This window comes from Perca flavescens, chromosome 21, assembly GCF_004354835.1.
Source record: "Perca flavescens isolate YP-PL-M2 chromosome 21, PFLA_1.0, whole genome shotgun sequence".
Lineage (NCBI taxonomy): Eukaryota > Metazoa > Chordata > Actinopteri > Perciformes > Percidae > Perca > Perca flavescens.
Genome location: NC_041351.1, coordinates 13,743,656 through 13,763,511, shown reverse-complemented (window position 1 = coordinate 13,763,511; position 19,856 = coordinate 13,743,656). Strand labels below are relative to the sequence as shown.

Genomic DNA, 19,856 nt, shown 5'->3' with positions numbered 1-19,856 from the left:
AAGTGTGATGTCTCACTCTGTAGCTAAAACAGAGAGCTCAACACACAGGGTGAAAAGAGGAGTTGCAGCAATGTGCAGTACAACAACCATTTGAAAATTAAACCACATAAACCTATTCTGGTACAACCTCTAAATACAATTATGAACCTGAAAATGAGCATAAAATGAGCACTTTAAAATTGTACTTTAGGTTAATAATTGAAATGACTTGCCATTTCAAATATATCATTTTAGGCCTTGTTGGGTGTTGTACAAGTGGAAAAATTCTACTGGATTGGCAATCATGTATTATGGAAGTTTGTTTCTCTTTTCCGCAAAAGAGATAATAGTAAAGGGTAAGTTAAAGTACAAAACCAGCCTTATTTTCTAAATTACAGTTAGTTACATGGCACTAATATAACATATGAAATACATATATAAATATATTTAAACAACAATGTTGTGAGAGCAAACAATCTTTTTACCTTCTAAAAAAACTCAATGAGTTGAGTGAATTCAGGAGGGGCCTTTTGTAAAATATGTTGAAACAAAAATAGATCACTTGGTATAAAGCTTTTTTTTGGCACAAATTACAAATTTTGTCTTGTTTGGAAGAAGGAAAGGCGGTTGTGGTGATTATACAGTATAATAAAAATAAAATCATGACACAGATATACACTCTAATATGATATAAAAGTTTACATCTTTGAATAGACAAGAGAACCATGTTGAGACAAATGCACAACAGTGAGCACAGTGACAAACTAGGACACAGATAGACACTGCAGTAGTAGTACACACAGTTAGAAGGCACTCGTTGAAGTTTGTGTGCAAGTTTAAATATTGAAACAGTAACATTAGTTTTCCCTTTACTCCATTGTGTACCCGCAAACATCCTTGGTTCTTATGTGTCCATAGGTGACTCGTTTCTATGTGTGTTTATGTATGTATCAGGTAGCATGTGTCCTACGGTGCAGTTTATAGTGATGCAGGAGCTCCTGGTGACTCTTCTTCTGTCTGCTCTTCTTCCTGAGACCAGCAGGCCTCGGGAGATCTCCTCTGGATGAATTCCTGCTGCTTCCTATGAACAAACCAAAGAAAAAAGTCACACAAATGCAAATGATGCTGTTGCTGCAAGGACTTTTTGGTCGCTGTGAACATGGCGATCACAACATTAAAACAAAGTTAAGTTGTGCAAGTAACAAGAGTGGAAAACCAGATCTAACCGAATGAATTAAAAGCTTTGATTAGATAGACAGACAGATAAGAGGAACGGTTTCTTTAGGAAGGAGTAAGGACAGTGAAATTATGGATGGCACGAAGGTGGAAGCAAAGAATGGAGTAAGAAAATGAGGAAAGAAGACTCCTTAATGCCACTGACTTGTTTCACAGTGTGGTCCTTCATAGCCTTGGCACTGACAGCGGAAGCTCCCTCCGGACAGGATACAGGTCCCATCATTCATACATGGGTTGGGCTTGCACAGGTTAACTGGCTTTTTAACCTCTAATAGAAAGAAATGTATCATAAATGAGCTGGCTACTACAACAATAAGTTCATATCTCGTATAGGTCCCTGAGCCTTTTGTATCTTAATTCCTCCTATCCATAGAAAAGGAGAGAACAAGCTATCCTGCTTTGTAACAGATCCTTTCCTGCATTCTCACCTGAACACAGCATCTGCACCAGCACGTCCTCAAAATACTTGAGATCTTCATAAGACGACACCGCGATCATGTGCTCCTCTGAACCAGCAATCTGCAGCAGCCTCTCTCTCTGTATGTCTCCGATACCGATCACAAACACTGAAACTCCGTTATCTCTAATCTTTTGAGCTGGGACAACAGCGTCATCCCCGCCTGAACCGTCCGTCACCAACACCACAGCCTTGTTGACTCCGGGCCGTGCACCTTTGGCCACCGTCAGGACGTTGGAGTGGATGTGAAGTAGAGCCGCGCCCGTTGAAGCCACTCCACCCAAGTAGCTGGCGTCATCAACAGCCTTGAGGATGGCAGAACCGCTCTCATGGGCGTCCAGGTTAAAGACGGTGGTGGCTCGCCGACCGTAGGCCACAAGTGCCACTTGAGCCACGTCACGGTTGATGTCGAACTGGACGGTGAGAATGCGCACAAAGTCGCGCGTGGTGGCAAAGTTATTGGGGCTGACACCACCTGAGGCATCCAGGGCAAACACCAGGTCTACTGCTTGGCCAAGGCAACCTAAAAAAAAAAAAAAAAAAAAAGACAAAGAAATATGTTGTCTAAATATACAGACAATTAATACTAGTTGAAACATGATTTAGAAGTGGTATTTCAAGACCCTAGAAATGTTTTTTTCATGCATTTCATGGATGAAAATGCCCCTCAAAAGGAATGACCATAAAATAACATTGTTATTCACATTCGGAATAGCTGGATCCTAATGGCAATTTGGATATTTTATAGGGTATTAAGTAGTCAGTCAATCAGTCAGTACCTTGTGTATCCACACTGCAGATCTTAGCCTTGAGCTCAGGGATCTTGGCACTGAAATCATGTGGTGTGTAGGTGATAGTCCTCTGGGGATTTCCTGTAACATTATTCAGTTGTCCCCTTAAGAAGTCTGGTCCCACCCCTATCAGAAAGATTTCTCTGTCTCGTGCATATTTAGAGGGCTCTACCACCTCGTCCACAGCAGGAGTGGCGGTGAGCAGCACCACCACGCGGGGCAGGTCGTCTGTAACGTCCGCAAAGACTGGCGCGCTCACGAAGCCGTGACGTGTGACGTAGCGAAGTGCCTGGCCTGTCCGGGTCTCGCCGCCGATTGGTCGAAGTGCCTCCACAGTCTTAACCAGACCCCTCAGGTCCCCTTTGAACTTATCCACCGGGGCCTCGACTCTGGTCTCTCCACCAAACACCGCCAGGCCGACTTTACTGGGGCTGTCAGACCCGATCACAGTGTGCAGGAAGCGCTTTAAGAAGGACTTAAGGCGGAGGAAGCCTTCCAAGGTGAGCGTGGCAGAGCCCTCCACCAGGAACAGCAGGTCTACGGCGCAGTCCAGTGATAATGCGGGAGCTGAGGAGGGATGGAGGATCAAGTTAGTTCATTTGAGTTAGTATGCAGCCATTAAATATATCTCAGTAAGTCTGAAGACAGTGTTCGGACCACAGTGTGGGTCTCCTCCATAGCCAGGTGGGCATACGCAGTGGTAACCCTCTGGACCTTCTGATACACATGTGCCACCATTCAGACAGGGCTGAGAGTCGCAGGGATCTACAGCATAGTAGAGAGAGAGAATAGCAGGGTGTCCCACAAATCCACATCATCTCAAAAAAAGAAAGAAAGAGGAAGAGCAGTGTTGTTACCTGGACAGATAGTCCGATGGCAGACTGTCTGGTGTCTCTTGTACACCTTGTTGTACCTGCAACACACATATATGGACAAACACAAAATTCACTTGTTTTGTCAGGTTGAAAATGAATAAAAAATGTATATTTTTCTTCTCTAAAGTAAATTAAGTTTTACTTTTCAAATTGGCAAACATTGAGCCTTGACTATCAGCTAATTCACTATAAAATTTAATAAGCATACACATTATATATTTACATTTATTTATGTTGAAAATAATGTACAAATTTGGTATCTCACTTGGATTGCAACTGTAATTTATGTGAACCTTTATTTATATGGATATTATATAGACCCAGTTTACAGTATTGAACAAGCAGCAGTCCTAGTTTGTGTGGTACCAACAAGTGCTTAAATTTAGCTTTTAACTAAATTGATGGGCAGTTAAATGGATTTGTGAGAAAAAAAGATTTGGAAGATCAATTGAAAAGTTGTGATGGTTCTTTAAACTTAAGCTCTATTTGGTTTTGGCCATTTCACTGTGGTAAAGTTGCAATGTGCTGTGAAATGAATATAGTCAAAGGCTATTTTAATTTGCCCTGGGAGGGTCTGAGAGAAGTTCACTTGTTTTTATTAACACACTCACAATGACACATTAGCGGATGGGAGTCGCCCTGTTGAACAACCACAGTCTAATGGTTCATTGAGCAATGAAAAACAAGTGTTACATATTTGGTTCCACTGCACAGATTGTTCTCCCCAGTTTGACCCAGAATGACACCAGCACCCTTCTTTATCATCAATCAATTTCTGTGGCTTCTTCAATACCTGCCAGACATTGCTGTGGGTCCACCATTCCCACCAAACATCGCCTGGTGATTTACAGGAAAGTTTGTATTAGAGAGGGCCCGATACCATTTTTTGCTTCCCGATACTGATTCTGATACCTGATACCTGAACTTGCGTATCGGCCAATACCGAGTACCGATCCAATACCAGTGTGTCATATATTTTATTATGTTTTAACAACTGTATACTACTATCCCTGTATGGATGTGATTTTTGTTTTGTCGGTCTGGCTCAGGTTAAACTCTTTGTGAAACATGAACAAACACAAACAATGAATGCCACAGAACTTTCTTTTATTCTCCAGTTTGACAGTCAGTTATAACGGAAAAAGAACATAAATAAACTACTTTAACGTAGATTTTCTTTAGGGCTCTATTACGTGGTATCGGATCGGTGCATAAACCCCAGTACTTCCCGATACCAGCGTTTTAGGCAGTATAGGAATATCTCTAGTTTGTATTGTACAATTGTAAAGAAATTGTCAGGAATTTTGGTTTTGAGGTGATGTTGTAGCTATTACACACAGTCTCCAGTTTTAGTGAATAGGGGTTTTCTCTTGTAAAAGTGCAAAAGTTCATCTTCTTATAAAGACTGTATTTTTGACTTCAGATAAGGAAGACGACAAGAAAATTTGCATTATTTATGAAATCATGTAAACTTGCCTGTAGTATGGACAGAGAGACGTGTATGGGGAATACCCCTTGGAGCCTTTCCAACACATGTAATTCCCCTGCAGCTCTTTCACTGTCTCCAGTGTTTTCCTCTCACAGGCAAACAACTCCACCTGACAGCCTGGGGAACAGGATGAGAGGATTGTGGAGGGACAGGTGGGGATATGAGGGAAGTTACATAGGGACAAGAGTTGGAAGGCGTTAGGGAGAGAAACACAAAACAAGGAATTTTGCGACGGACAGGGAAGTTATAATTGAAAAAGTGTTAAAGAATCCCACCTGCAGGTGTGGCATTGCAGACAGAGAAGGTGCTCAGTGTGGTGTACAGGCCATTGACAGCATCGTAGAAATGCTCTGCAAAGAAAACGTGGCTCTCCATCGGCTCACTGGCCAAAGCATGTAGCTCTTCCCACCTAAGAACAAAACCATTTTTAGAGACTGCACTGCAATCAAAAAGTAGTATTATTATTATTGGCAATGATCATTAACAAACCTGGGGTAGCGAACGCCCACCGCAAACAAGACAACACCCATCTCTTTGAGCTGCGCAGCCGCCTGAACGGCGTTGCCCTGAGACCTCCCATCTGATAAGAGGATGGCGATCTGGGCCGCAGTGGAGGAGTTACGGCCTCCTGGGAAACCCTTCCTCAGCACGTACTTCAGAGCCAGGCCTGTCTGGGTGCTGCCTCCTCTGGGAGTTCAGAGATTGGAATAGTGTTTTTTTATGTTATTGCTAGAACAATACTGAAACAGAACAATTAGGGAATGTGTACTGTACTACAGAAGACAGCAGCATTAATAATCTACCGCATATCACTGCCAAAGTAAACCACAGACCAATTTCGGTTGGATTCCTCTTTCACTTCTTGGAATGAATTGTCTGAGTGTTAGCTGAAGTTTTATCAACCCAGGGCTCAAGAAACCCATTCTTTTTTTCTCTTCAGTTTTTACCCATCTCACCACTAGACACAAAGAAACAGATTCACAGTATCTTGTGATTGTTGAGAGACAGAACTGCTAGTAGTTTAGGTAGTGAGGTGCTTGGATGCCATCCTAACATATCTCCCATTTTGATCCTTTTCTTCCAGCTGTAAAAAACAATACTATGTCTGCTTGGAGTGCTGAAACTACAAAACAATACAGTGAAAAGTTCAAAGGCCTTCAGGCATGATTAAAAGATCTTAGTTACCTTGAACAACACAGGGTATTGGTTTCTTAGCTTAGTTACATAACACAAACTGTAGACACATGTAGGACAAGTTATAACTTAGACACTTGCTTGAATTGCAGTGGGTTATCTTACACAATAATGCTGGATACAGAAGTAAGTAATATTTTTTGCATTTGATAATTAGCTTTTGCAGCTGTTGTTTACAGTTTTTATCCCAGTTGAGACTTGCTGTTACAATATATCTTTTCTCCATGCTTACAAACTAAATCCTTGAAAAGGCAAGTTAAACACAGACAACTATTTCCACAGAGTGGATTCAGCCACTAAATTAAAAACAAAGTGGTTATTTGGTAGCCTGGTTGACACCAGACCCTTCTCAGTTGTAACTGAGAGTGGGAGTCTCTTGCACACTTTTTATGTTAAACTGTTTACTGCAGTGCTGCCATATGTAACCATGCACACAATTCTGATTTTTGGTCATATCAGGAGTAGAGAGGAATATTGCAAAGTAAAAGTTTTATAGTATAGAATTGTGTTTGTAATGTCAAATATACAAAATGTAACTAAAACAGTGGAGTCCCAATAATGCATGAATAAACATGTGCTTACATTATACTGCTACACTTGAACTCTCTAAGGTACTAGTTGGATTTAAGGCGATATCACACACACACACACACACACACACACACACACACACACACACACACACACACACACACACACACACACACACACACACACACACACACACACACACACACACACACACACACACACACACACACACACACACACACACACACACCAATATCCAGTGACCACCTGTGGTGCACCCCTCTAATCTGAAATTAATTTGTTTTCCTTTCCAGGGAGCATTAGCAAAAAACTACTACACTAGACAGACAATTGTGACAAGTTGCAGCATGCCAAAAAAGTTGACCATAAAATGTTCTCATCACTACAAACAACTTGTTTGTATATACAGTAAATACATATACTGTACATTAATAGGGTAATAACTGTGATTTCTGTCCATGTAAAACCCAATTCCCTCTCATCTCTGACAGAGGGTCATATAAAAATTAACACTTTTTTTCAGGAAAGTGGGAGAGAGAGGGGGATGACATGCAGCAAAGGGCCGCAGGTCGGAACAGAACCCACGGTCGCTGCGACAAGGACTGAACCTCTCTACATGGGGCGCACACTCAACTAGGTGAGCTAACCAGGCTGCAGCCTCTGCCGTGAAAGAGGCAAAGCAGCGGGTGTGGGAGAAGTTTGGAGAAGACATGGAGAAGGACTTTCGGTCAGCACCAAAGTGCTTCTGGAAAACTGTTTCAGGAGGGGGGGGGAACCATTAAGGATGGGAAAACTGAGGAGGTATAGGGCGGTGGAAGGAGCACTTTGAGGAACTCCTGAACAGATCTATCTTAGAGGCAGAGCTGGAGGATAATGGGGGATTGGAAGGCTCATTCTTAATCATGGGAACAAATACCTAGGATACTATATCCTCTTCTATTCTCTTACTAGCTTTTTTATAGGCTTCCAACCACATCTCACGGCCTTCTTGAGTGAATGTAACTTGCTCAGGTGTCATCAACATAAAACAAGAGGTTGAGATGAGAGGAGAAACACACCTGTGAGAGATCTTCTTCATGTGCTTCTTGAGCTCCTGTTTGGTGGTGTATGTGTCCAGGGCGAACTCCAGCCGAGGAGTGGAACCAAACTGAATCAAGCCGACTCTCACCTGGACAAGGGTGGGATCAAGTGAATATTGATTGTCATGTGACAAAGACAGGTAGGAAGACTCAAAAGAAAACAAACCTTGTCTGGTCCGATGTCCAGTGCTTGACAGAGCTTGATAGCGTAGTGTTTGCACCTCTCAAAACTGCCCTTCCCCACGCTGTAGGAGCCATCCATGAGGAAGAGGATATCCATGGCTGCTGAGCACTGCATCACTTCCCATGAAAAACCCACACACACACACACACACACACACACACACACACACACACACACACACACACACACACACACACACACACACACACACACACACACACACACACACACACACACACACACACACACACACACGATATCTAGATAAAGACGTAGGTCTAATCTCATTCATTGCATTTCTGGCAGCAAGTTCCTATTCTATTGTTCTACAGTTTATGGGCATTATGGGATTATCCTGGTTAGTGATCTAATGGGCTGGAGCAGATGAAAATAATACCTTGACAGAATAAGAGAAAAACAGCTTAGCATGCCAGAGCTCATTTATTTCCCAAGGCGCACACTCAGGGCCATTAGAGACGGCGAGAGTGTGCCGTCTGTCTGCGTATTCACCTCCAAACACTTTCCTCTGTGACACAGACACCGGGCTAATAAGACCACCCACCACCTCGAAGGATTCTTCCAAAGTCTTGTCACTCTGCTTCACAATTTATTAGCTAATTACTACACTATTTAATGGCATTATACTTTAACATGTTTGTGTAACTCTGTCAACAGATTTATTCTCCCAGCAGAATCTTTACTCTACTCACTTTCTCCTGCCGAGTTGATCTTTACGATGTTTTCATGGCTGGTTTGGAGCTCCTGCACTGAGGTGCCCTGCTGGACTAGGAGGGACAAACAACAGTCAGGTCAGTCAAATGTCTAATACATCTAACTTCACAGTATTATGCACATAACATTTTTTTTTTTCAAGAATAACATTAAAGAAACATACTTCATTACCAGTGGTGGAATGCAACTAAGTACATTTACTCAAGTACTGTACTTATGTACAAATTTAAGGTACTTTTCTTTTCAAGCCACTTTCTACTTTTACTCCACTACATTTCAGAGGGAAATATTGTACTTTTTACTCCACTACATTCATCTGGCAGCTTTAGTTACTAGTTACTTTACAAATTAAGGTTTTTGCACACAAAAGACATGTAGTTCATAAACACAAGGTTTTATTATAAATGAAACTACCCAACAATATACAGGCCTACAAGTACAGCTGAAACAATTAGCAGATTAAACACTTAGTTGATTAACAGAACTATTTTTAAAAAGCTAAGCAGAGATGGAGTGACCCTGCCCGGAGGAAGCCCGGGGCCCCCGTCTGGAGCCAGGCCCAGACGGCGGGCTCGTCGGCGAGCGCCTGGTGGCCGGGTTTGCCACGGAGCCCGGCCAGGCACAGCCCGAACAAGCTACGTGGCAACTCCCTCTCCATCCCATGGGCCCACCACCTGTGGGAGGAACCGTTGGGGTCGGGTGCAATGCCACATGGGTGGCAGTGAAGGTCAGGGGCCTCGACGGACCAGACCCGGGCGGCAGACGCTGGCTCTGGGGACGTGGAACGTCACCTCTCTGTGGGGGAAGGAGCCGGAACTGGTGCGGGAGGTGGAGCGCTACCGGTTAGATCTGGTGGGGCTTACCTCTACGCACAGTCTTGGTTCTGGAACCATACTCCTGGATAGGGGTTGGACTCTTTTCTTCTCCGGAGTTGCCCAGGGTGTGAGGCGCCGGGCGGGTGTGGGGATACTCACAAGCCCCCAGCTGAGCGCCGCTGTGTTGGAGTTTACCCCGGTGGACGAGAGGGTCGCCTCCCTACGCCTGCGGGTTGTGGGGGGGAAAACTCTGACTGTTGTTTGTGCATATGCACCAAACAGGAGTTCGGAGTATTCGGCCTTCTTGAGACCTTGACTGGAGTCCTGCATGGGGCTCCAGTGGGGGACTCCATTGTTCTGCTGGGGGACTTCAACGCACACGTGGGCAATGATGGAGACACCTGAGAGGCGTGATTGGGAGGAACGGCCTCCCTGATCTAAACCAGAGTGGTTGTTTGTTGTTGGACTTCTGTGCTAGTCATGGATTGTCTATAACAAACACCATGTTCGAACATAGGGATGCTCATAAGTGTACCTGGTACCAGAGCACCCTAGGCCAAGGTCAATGATCGATTTTATAATCGTTTCATCTGATCTGAGGCCGTATGTTTTGGACACTCGGGTGAAGAGAGGGGCAGAGCTGTCAACTGATCACCATCTGGTGGTGAGTTGGGTCAGAGGGTGGGGAAGACTCTGGACAGACCTGGTAAGCCCAAACGTGTAGTGCGGGTAAATTGGGAACGTCTGGAGGAGGCCCCTGTCCAACAGACTTTCAACTCACACCTCCGGGCGGAGCTTTTCGGCATCCCTGTGGAGGCTGGGGGCATTGAACCCGAGTGGACAATGTTCAAAGTTTCCATTGCTGAAGCTGCGGCGAGGAGCTGTGGTCTTAGGGTCTTAGGTGCCTCAAGGGGCGGTAACCCACGAACACCGTGGTGGACACGGTGGTCAGGGAAGCCGTCCGACTGAAGAAGGAGTCTTTCCGGGATATGTTATCCCGGAGGACTCGGAGGCAGTGCAGGGGTACCGAAGGGCCCGAAGGGCCCGAAGGGCTGCAGCCTCTGCCGTGAAAGAGGCAAAGCAGCGGGTGTGGGAGAAGTTTGGAGAAGACATGGAGAAGGACTTTCGGTCAGCACCAAAGTGCTTCTGGAAAACTGTTCGCCACCTCAGGAGGGGGAAGCGGGGAACCATCCAAGCTGTGTACAGTAAGGATGGGACACTGTTGACCTCAACTGAGGAGGTAATAGGGGCGGTGGAAGGAGCACTTTGAGGAACTCCTGAATCCGACTAATACGCCCTCTATCTTAGAGGCAGAGCTGGAGGATAATGGGGGATTGTCGTCGATTTCCCAGGCGGAAGTCACTGATGTAGTCAAACAACTACACAGTGGCAAAGCCCCGGGGATTGATGAGATCCGTCCAGAAAGGCTCAAGGCTCTGGGTGTGGAGGGGCTGTCCTGGTTGACACGCCTTTTCAACATTGCGTGGAAGTCTGGGACGGTGCCAAAGGAGTGGCAGACTGGGGTGGTGGTTCCCCTTTTAAAAAGGGGGACCAGAGGGTGTGTGCCAATTATAGGGGTATCACACTTCTCAGCCTCCCTGGTAAAGTCTACTCCAAGGTGCTGGAAAGGAGGGTTCGGCCGATAGTCGAACCTCGGGTTGAGGAGGAACAATGCGGATTCCGTCCTGGTCGTGGAACAACGGACCAGCTCTTTCTCTCGCAAGGATCCTGGAGGGAGCCTGGGAGTATGCCCAACCGGTCTACATGTGTTTTGTAGATTTGGAGAAGGCGTATGACCGGGTCCCCCGGGAGATACTGTGGGAGGTGCTGCGGGAGTATGGGGTGAGGGGGTCTCTACTCAGAGCCATTCAATCTCTGTATGACCAAAGTGAGAGCTGTGTCCGGGTTCTGGGTAGTAAGTCGGACTCGTTTCAGGTGAGGGTTGGCCTCCGCCAGGGCTGCGCTTTGTCACCAATCCTGTTTGTAATATTTATGGACAGGATATCGAGGCGTAGTCGGGGTGGGGACGGGTTGCAGTTTGGTGGGCTGGGGATCTCATCGCTGCTCTTTGCAGATGATGTGGTCCTGATGGCATCATCGGCCTGCGACCTTCAGCACTCACTGGATCGGTTCGCAACCGAGTGTGAAGCGGTTGGGATGAGGATCAGCACCTCTAAATCTGAGGCCATGGTTCTCAGCAGGAAACCGATGGAATGCCTTCTCCAGGTAGGGAATGAGTCCTTACCCCAAGTGAAGGAGTTCAAGTACCTTGGGGTTGTGTTCGCGAGTGAGGGGACAATGGAGCGGGAGATTGGTCGGAGAATCGGGCGCAGCGGGTGCGGTATTGCATTCAATCTATCGCACCGTTGACGTAAAAGAGAGCTGAGCCAGAAGGCAAAGCTCTCGATCTACCGGTCAGTTTTCGTTCCTACCCTCACCTATGGTCATGAAGGCTGGGTCATGACCGAAAGAACGAGATCCAGGGTACAAGCGGCGAAATGGGTTTCCTCAGGAGGGTGGCTGGCGTCTCCCTTAGAGATAGGGTGAGAAGCTCAGTCATCCGTGAGGAGCTCGGAGTAGAGCCGCTGCTCTTTGCGTCGAAAGGAGCCAGTTGAGGTGGTTCGGGCATCTGGTAAGGATGCCCCCTGGGCGCCTCCCTAGGGAGGTGTTCCAGGCACGTCCAGCTGGGAGGAGGCCTCGGGGAAGACCCAGGACTAGGTGGAGGGATTATATCTCCAACCTGGCCTGGGAACGCCTCGGGATCCCCCAGTTGGAGCTGGTTAATGTTGCTCGGGAAAGGGAAGTTTGGGGTCCCCTGCTGGAGCTGCTCCCCCCGCGACCCGACACCGGATAAGCGGACGAAGATGGATGGATGGATGGATTTTTAACGTTTCTAGTGAGTGTGAGGATTTTTCTACATTGAGTACTTTTAATACTTTAAGTACATTTTCCTGATGATACTTACATACTTTTACTTAAGTAACATTTCCATGAGGGACTTTTACTTGTAGCGGAGTATTTTTACAGTGTGGTATTAATACTTTTACTTAAGTAAAAAGGATCTGAATACTTCTTCCACCACTGTTCATTACAACCTGCTACCTGTACTCCAATATAAGTTAAAGCAGTGGGTCCCATGCTAAGGGGTTGAAAGATGATCAGGAGGAAAGGAAGTTTGACAAAAATGTCACAAATCTATACTTATTTTAACTTTTCTCTCAGCTTTAAGAGCAAGAACTAAGCAAGAAAAATAATCACACTGATCTATAAATCTCAACTCTTTTCCATGTTAGCTGTGTCTATTTAGTGCCGTTTAAAAAGCAATCATTAGAGCCTTCAGAAGTACAAGAAAATAACATGCTGTCCCTGAAGCCAATACAGTCCGCTGTATCCAACTTGACCCCTTCTGGAATGGATAATTAAGTATTCAGAGCTAATGTGAGTGGACAAGTAAAGAAAACCATTCTTTGGCTCCATTCACTGAAGGGACGTAGCTCTATTCAGGCACACGTACGGCCCAGAGAAGAGCATGTGATGCCCTGTTCAGAACCCCATTTGAACACGCCGTCTTGTTGTCCCTGGTAACCCCAACAGGTCACAGAGGCATTTGTTCAGCGCAGAGACCGAGCGCTCGAGTGGTTTTACATGCATCTCCACATTAAACAGATTCCACTCTCTGAATAGCAAAACGGAAAGAAAATGTGAGTTTGTTCCCGTCAACTTTGCTGTAATGCCTCAGGCTGTCCGCCTCATGTTGATTTAGTGCCTGCTAATCAGGTGAAATAGGTGAAGGTGAAGAAAGACAGATACATCAAAGAAAGGTTCCATGTCCTGCATGAGAGGATTTAGTGTTAACACTGACTTTGTCCTCCTCCTCTGCTCATCTTTCTGTCGCTAAAGTTGTGCAGTGAGAATTTGGGAGAAGAAAAATATGACAATGATGTTTTTGGGGGGAGAAATGCAATCCATTTTATCAGTATCAAAAGTAAATGATTTATTCTGAAAAACATCAGCTGCAACTTAACAAAGACTACTTTAATAGTAAACTTTAGGAGAGTAGTGGTTCATGGTATCCTAAAGAATAAGTATTTTTCATGGTACAAAGACCAACAAAAAGATTATTTCACTACAATTACAATCACCTAGAACTAAATATATGATTATGAATCAAAACCTGAAAGAGGTATTAAGAGTTTCATTGTTACTAAAATATGATGCTGTAATTTCTACCGAAATACTTTAATGTCAGAGAAAAAATAGCCACTGACTTCACACTCCTCTTTAACTGTTGCTCATTAAATCCAATACTGTACACAAAGTCTTCCATCATCAATTCATTAAAGAAGGAGCAAACTGCATTAGGTCACAGAACATTAAAGTGTAGCCCAATGTCCACCAGTAATCCTTAAATAGAAGTACCACCTGCAACTCAGAGGCCTCAGCTCTCATCTTTTTCTCATTCCTGACCATTTCATCTGCCCCTAATTCCAACGTCAGTCCAGCCCCAAGGTCCTCCTGATAGTGAAAGTTTCAGGTCTTGGCAAGCTGCATTCTCATGGTCTGCGGGGCCCCACTGCGCTGAACAAAAAGTCTGTCTGTTCAGCCAAATGCCTCTAGCAAAATGACAGTATCTTTTAATGTCTGTGTATGAAAACATAGCTGAAAAAAATCAGAACCAAGATAATGAGCAAGAATCCTCAGGCTGAGGAGTTTATTTCTAATTGCCGTTAATCCCAGTAGTCTGGAAGATACAAGGAATACTCGCTTGAAATCAAAGATAAAAACTAGGATCCACTCCTACCTATCTGAGAAATTTACCTTGACAGGCCGGATTACATGGATATCTAGCTGGTGAAGCACTGCAACATGTTATCTGTGTTGTCAGTACAGGAGGAAAAGGGGGCGTCTCGACAAGATGAAACAGTCTGGTTTGCTCAAGTTCAAAGTCTTAAAACGGCCAGTAATAAAAACCTCAGATGGTGCTAAAGCTGTCATTTTTGAAAACAACTCAAAGATTATACAGCCCCACAACTCTCGCCTCTCCCCTCAGGCAAATACCGACACTCCCAGGTCCGAGAGAACAACTGACCATACCCTATAAAAACAATGCAAAATTTGACTTGCCGGAAAATAGGCAGCATTTTAAGCACAGGAGGAAATTACTTTGAAGAGAATATAATGGGAATTCTTCAGCACTGACAGGGTTAAGCAACGAAACATCTTGTAAAGAATCTCAGGTTGACCAGAAGAGCATCGGCGAAGCATCATTCATTTTCCACCATGCATTCGACGTAGACCTCAAATATGCTCACACATGCAAACACACTGAACATTTGAATCCCTGTATTTGTTAAAAAATTACAATGACTTCAGTCTTTCTTTTCGTAAACACTTGTACCTATCAATATATGACTAATATTAACATTAATTAATCCAGAAACGGCCCATTTTAAAATCCTGAGGTTCATAAACACAAACTAGCACCTTTGGACAGAGCCAGGCTGTTTCCAACTTTAAGCTAGGCTAAGCTAACTGGCTGCTAGCTGTAGGGTCATATACAGAGTGGCATGAATCGTATCATCTAACTGGACAAAAAAAGACAGGCAAGCTCATTACCCAATTTCTTTAGATAACTAAAGAACATTTTAATTAGTGAGTTTAAGAGGTGTTGGTAAGCGGACTTTGTTACCTTTGGACAAAGCCAGGCTAGCTGTTTCCACCTGTTCAAAGTATTTATGCTATGTATAAATGTGGATATACAAAAGGTATAAACACGTAACAGGGTCTCAGCCAACATCATACTTTGTAAAGATGACTCAAAGGTTGTGTACGGTCACATTTAGTATATTTGCTGTATGCACCAAATGATTTTTAAGTGACCAAACATTAGTAATGATATGGTAGGCTACATTAAAACCTTCCAAAACTGTGCTTTGATCTAAATGAATGAATACCAGAGAGGTACAGAAGGCACTCCCCAAGTAAAACTGAACGCAAACAGTAATAAAACCAGTCAACCAACCTTGAAGAAGCAGCAGCGTTAAGAGGAGGGAGAGATAGATCTCAGGGTGCATGTCGAGAGATCTGGAATGATAAACAAGGGCACAATCTTAGAAAAAAAGGAAGCAACATGATACACCAAAGAGCAGAGGAGAGATTGGATGAAAGTTAAAAAGAAAAATATGTACAGAAGTCATGGCGTTAGTGTGGACATAAGTTTGTATTTTGTGACCCTAAAATGACAGGGGAGAAGTGAAGGGAGGTCAGTGTAGTAGTCAGCTGCCTCAAGGACCCTGAGTACACCCTCAACGTGTTTTCACAGCTAAGTGTGGATCGAACCCTGACCTTTCAAAGTGGACTGACAGCTGCCATAGATATCGTTAAAACAGCTGTATCTGTTAAGAGTTCTGCACATCAGAATGATTTGGTTATTATTCCCCATGGACCAATCAAATTGAGGGGAGAAAATTGTTCAACAGCAAGTTTCACAAATTTTACCACAATGCACACGTCAGCGTTTGTAAGACAGTATACATAAAAAGGACTGGTGTGTACCAAAACACACTAAACTGTACAAAGCTGTCCATGACACCCAACATGTGGACCATTCTGTATGGTGTCTGGGTCAGAAAGATAAGCAATATCAAAACATCTTCCTTTAATGTGTGTGTATGCTAAAGGAAGCTTAGAAGAAAGCATGTTTTAACAGGAATGTGTTGGACCTCGTGAATGCGATGAGGGCTGTACGAGTGTGCGAGGACTCTATGTCCTCTATGTTGACGGTGTCATCATCAGTGTGTTCACCTGGGAAGTGGGTTGTCAGCAGTGTGTAGGCTTATCATACAAGGTGTGCGGATAAATGGTAAAGGTGCCACCCTTTTATTTTAATTTATGAATTTATTCTGAATCCCTATCACGAAGGTGTATATAAAAACACCTAACAGTCCAATACATACATAAGTATGAAAGATTCTGGCAGTGGCAACAAACTATTAAAACTAAACCATATAAGTGTCACAAGTGTACCTAATTAATGCAAGGTTATATTCGTTTAATCACACAGGTGTACCTGATTAACAGTTAATTGAGTGAACAAACCCGACCTGCCTTATTCTGTATGGTCATTGCTGGGCACACATAAGAAGTTGATGGGCTGCAGATAAGGTTTGATTAACTCTAGCCGCTGATAAGCTTGGCCATATTATCCTCTCTGCGTGTGTGTGTTGGGGTGGGCTAAAGAGGACAGACGTGCCAGAGAAACCTTACAGCTGTGTGTATTTCTGAGACAGAGATAGAATTGTGTGCAGGACGGAGTCCCTCTTTAAGAGGAGTCTGTGTGTCTCTGATACAGATCTGCAGAGCTGTCATGCAGTGGCTGTTTGAGCAGCCGCGGGCTGATAAACATCACCAGGCGCTACTGATGCTCTATTTGTGCACTCACTGGTACGTCGCGAGGACAAGAGATTTCATTACTACCAGGACACACACGAACACACACACACACACACACACACACACACACACACACACACACACACACACACAAACACACAAACACACACACTTGTAGGAGGAAGCAGTCATGCTTGCACATTACACACACCTGTCTCAAAATTGGCTCCCTCTTCACAAGCATTCTTCTGGAACCCTCCACCCCTCATCTTTCGGTCTTCCTCACTTTTTTCCGGTCTGTGAACACCTTTCTTGTATTCTTGGCTGAAAGTTTAGTCCTAGCTAAACTAAAAGTCCCCTCTTGCTTTCGGGACTCAAACTGTGTCACTGAAAATCTAAATCAGCAATGACAATAAATGCCAAAGCAGGGTCATTTTGTGAGGTACAATTTCAATGATTTCTGACTTGGGATGGTTAAACTAATGGGCTATCAGTCCTTATCTAATAGAAACATTAAGATTCCAAATTGGGACATACATAAAAATGTTACCACCTTAAAAAAAACAGGAAGGCCTAAGCCATGGATGTGTCATCTGCTCTGAATTGGTTGGCAGGTAGGAAAGTGCTGCCTCTGTAGTCTATAATTAGAAAGGAGTGCTAGTTTTTGGACCAACTTCAGACAAAAATCCCAAGATTTGCTAACCTTGGAGGTGTGAAACATCCTAACAGTTAAAATTATTCCAGGGTGAGTCACCTGAAATAGCCACTTTTAAAAACAACTGAAGAACAAATGTGGAAACTTTTTTTTTCCACAATGTGACATCTGTCTGATTAAAAGCCACAACCAACTATAATTCGAAATGTCCTGGTATGCATTTAAGCATAGGAATTGGGTTGCACGAGCAAGCTGGCACCCCACAGAGGATGTAAATTCCTTCAGTCTTCAAAGGGGAATTACATTTCTCAAACTACTAGGAAACAATTAAAAATAGGGCTGGGCGATATGGAGAAAATCAAATATCCCAATATTTTTGACCAAATGCCTCAATATCAATACCGCAACGATATTGTAGTGTTGACTATTGGTGCTTTCACAAAATATTTACACAATGACATTTTTGATAAATAATCATTAGTAATGTGGATATAATGACTAAGTGGGTAAAGGCAAATAATAGAACAGCTAGAACAGTCTAAGTTCAGAAAAATGACATCACTTTACTGTAATGCAGCCTTTAAAACCAGGAAAAGACATTTACCATATTACGATATCCAAAAACTAAGACGATATCTCGTCTCATATCACAATATCGATATATCATCGATATATTGCCTAGCCCTAATTAAAAACCCAGTCTAGTAGAATAAAACTTTATGTGGTGGCTCATTCTCACTTGATCAATTAACTGTCTGCAATGTAGATCACACCTCAAATTAAAAGACCCGTGTGCAGATATTGAAGACAAAGTCATGCAGCCTTGAACACACAGCTATGCTCCTACAACAGGTAAACCTGAGCTACCATTTTAAGATGAAATATCTCAAAAATCTACCAACATCTGGCCACTCTTAAATGTGTCAAGGGTCAAGGCAGGTCTAAGATGGTGCCAGAGGTCATGACCCTCACATGCAACAAAGCAGAAGAGGTTTACTGAAGAAGCCAAACAAAGTGATGCCTGTCAGCCTACTTAAGTAGTAAGTAGGTAGAATGAGTTGTTGGTCTAGTTAGCTTCAGCTTTACTTTAGACTTGTATTTTAGACTAGCCTGATGTAACAACGTCTCTTATTGCCTACTGCTAATCTTATAAGAGCATGGTAATAGTGTGACGTTTTCGTGCAATGCATCACACCGACGGACTTAACATTCCTTTCAATTTAGAAATTGTACGTTAATCTGTCGATGCTCGGCTACTTTGTTAAAAATGTAAAAGCAAAGTCCATCCAAAACTGAAATGCTGCGCTACAGCAGGTTCCGCACTGTAGTAAAATATACGCTCTCCAGCTTTCCTCTGTGAGCGAAAAAAACGTTTCACTTACCATGCGCTGTTCAGGGTTCACAATCCTTAGTTACTCTTATAGGCAGTAGTCCTAACCGGCTCCCCTCACCTCTTCGTTTCCGCACTGGCGTGTTCTGCTGGAGCCTTGTGGTCCCGACAGGAGGAGAGCAGCGACCCCACCTACTCGCCATGCCCACCTCTGATGTACCTGCACCGGTAGGGTCTAATATCCTCCTCTCATCCTGCACACGATAGGTATGGAGACTGGGAGTGACCAAGCCACACTGTAAACACTACCCACTTATGTTAGTTAGAATTGTCTTCATCCAAGATAATTGACCATTTTAATTTAATATATAGACGGGTTTCCTGTTTACAAACATTACAGGGTGCGTGCGCATACCAGGGGCAGAAAGACAGATTGGTGAGCTGGTCAGATAATGCAAACGCATTTTTGTCTCCGTGCACATTGTCTTAGTCCCTTCATTTTCGTCATTTATATACATACTCTATGGTCTTACAAAGCTAACTTGGACCAATAACTGGAAACGTGCCATATCTTACCCAAGAAATACGACTCTAATCGGCCAGATGTTGGCGCTGTAATTAACGCCTAAAAATACAATTTTGGAAAGGCCACGCCCTTTACACCGTGAGTCAGATTGACTTGAAATGTAAGGTGTTCCACAAAAAAACCTAAAATAAAAGTCCATCATGATGGATTTTTTTTGCTAATTTGCATAATATGAAAACAGTAATGTGAGTAGATTTTTCAATTTCAATAGCACCAACTTTGGTATAATTGGCTGAAGTAGATGCACATTTATACTATAAATTAGCTAATTAGTACAAAAAAACATGGCAACCATCAATCAAAAACAATTTGCAAAGGTCGAGGCGTGGCTGACTTTGCTCACCTTTGTGAAGCCTGAAAGCAGCTATAGCTGCTCGCGGGTTCAATTTTGGCATTTGAGCCGCGTCCTTCTGTTGACTGAGAAAGGGTTTGAATCCTGTATTGCTGCTATATTTATTCATTTGCTTTAAAGCAAAAATGTCCACAGAAATTCCCTCAAAAACATCACAA

General features: G+C 43.7%; 1 protein-coding gene across 3 annotated transcripts; it reads right to left on the bottom strand.

Annotated features, from left to right (window-relative positions):
- Positions 1–609: 609 nt before the first annotated feature.
- vwa2 (von Willebrand factor A domain containing 2) lies at positions 610–19,796 on the bottom strand. 3 transcript variants are annotated; one of them, XM_028567326.1, is made up of 15 exons: positions 19,690–19,796; positions 18,813–19,014; positions 15,406–15,467; positions 8,547–8,621; positions 7,819–7,952; positions 7,632–7,741; positions 5,317–5,514; positions 5,103–5,236; positions 4,815–4,944; positions 3,321–3,376; positions 3,121–3,228; positions 2,452–3,030; positions 1,644–2,195; positions 1,361–1,483; positions 610–1,060 (listed from the first exon to the last, which is right to left on the bottom strand). In XM_028567326.1, the coding sequence occupies exons 3-15, from the start codon at positions 15,455–15,457 to the stop codon at positions 930–932; spliced, it is 2,382 nt and encodes a 793-aa protein (XP_028423127.1). In that variant the 5' UTR covers positions 15,458–15,467; positions 18,813–19,014; positions 19,690–19,796; the 3' UTR covers positions 610–929. The 3 variants fall into 3 exon arrangements, with proteins under 3 accessions (XP_028423127.1, XP_028423129.1, XP_028423128.1); XM_028567328.1 differs by having other exon boundaries at positions 18,882–19,014; XM_028567327.1 differs by lacking the exon at positions 19,690–19,796 and adding an exon at positions 19,337–19,362.
- Between the last annotated feature and the right edge of the window lie 60 nt (positions 19,797–19,856).

What these genes read in the sequence shown, in the direction of transcription:
- vwa2 (XM_028567326.1), bottom strand. Translation starts at nt 15,457, where the DNA reads ATGCACCCTGAGATCTATCTCTCCCTCCTCTTAACGCTGCTGCTTCTT. An exon ending in TGGACATCGGACCAGACAAG is followed by an intron (nt 7,742 to 7,818) that starts GTTTGTTTTCTT and finishes ACCCTTGTCCAG; the next exon opens with GTGAGAGTCGGCTTGATTCA. An exon ending in ATGAAGAAGATCTCTCACAG is followed by an intron (nt 5,515 to 7,631) that starts GTGTGTTTCTCC and finishes CTGAACTCCCAG; the next exon opens with AGGAGGCAGCACCCAGACAG.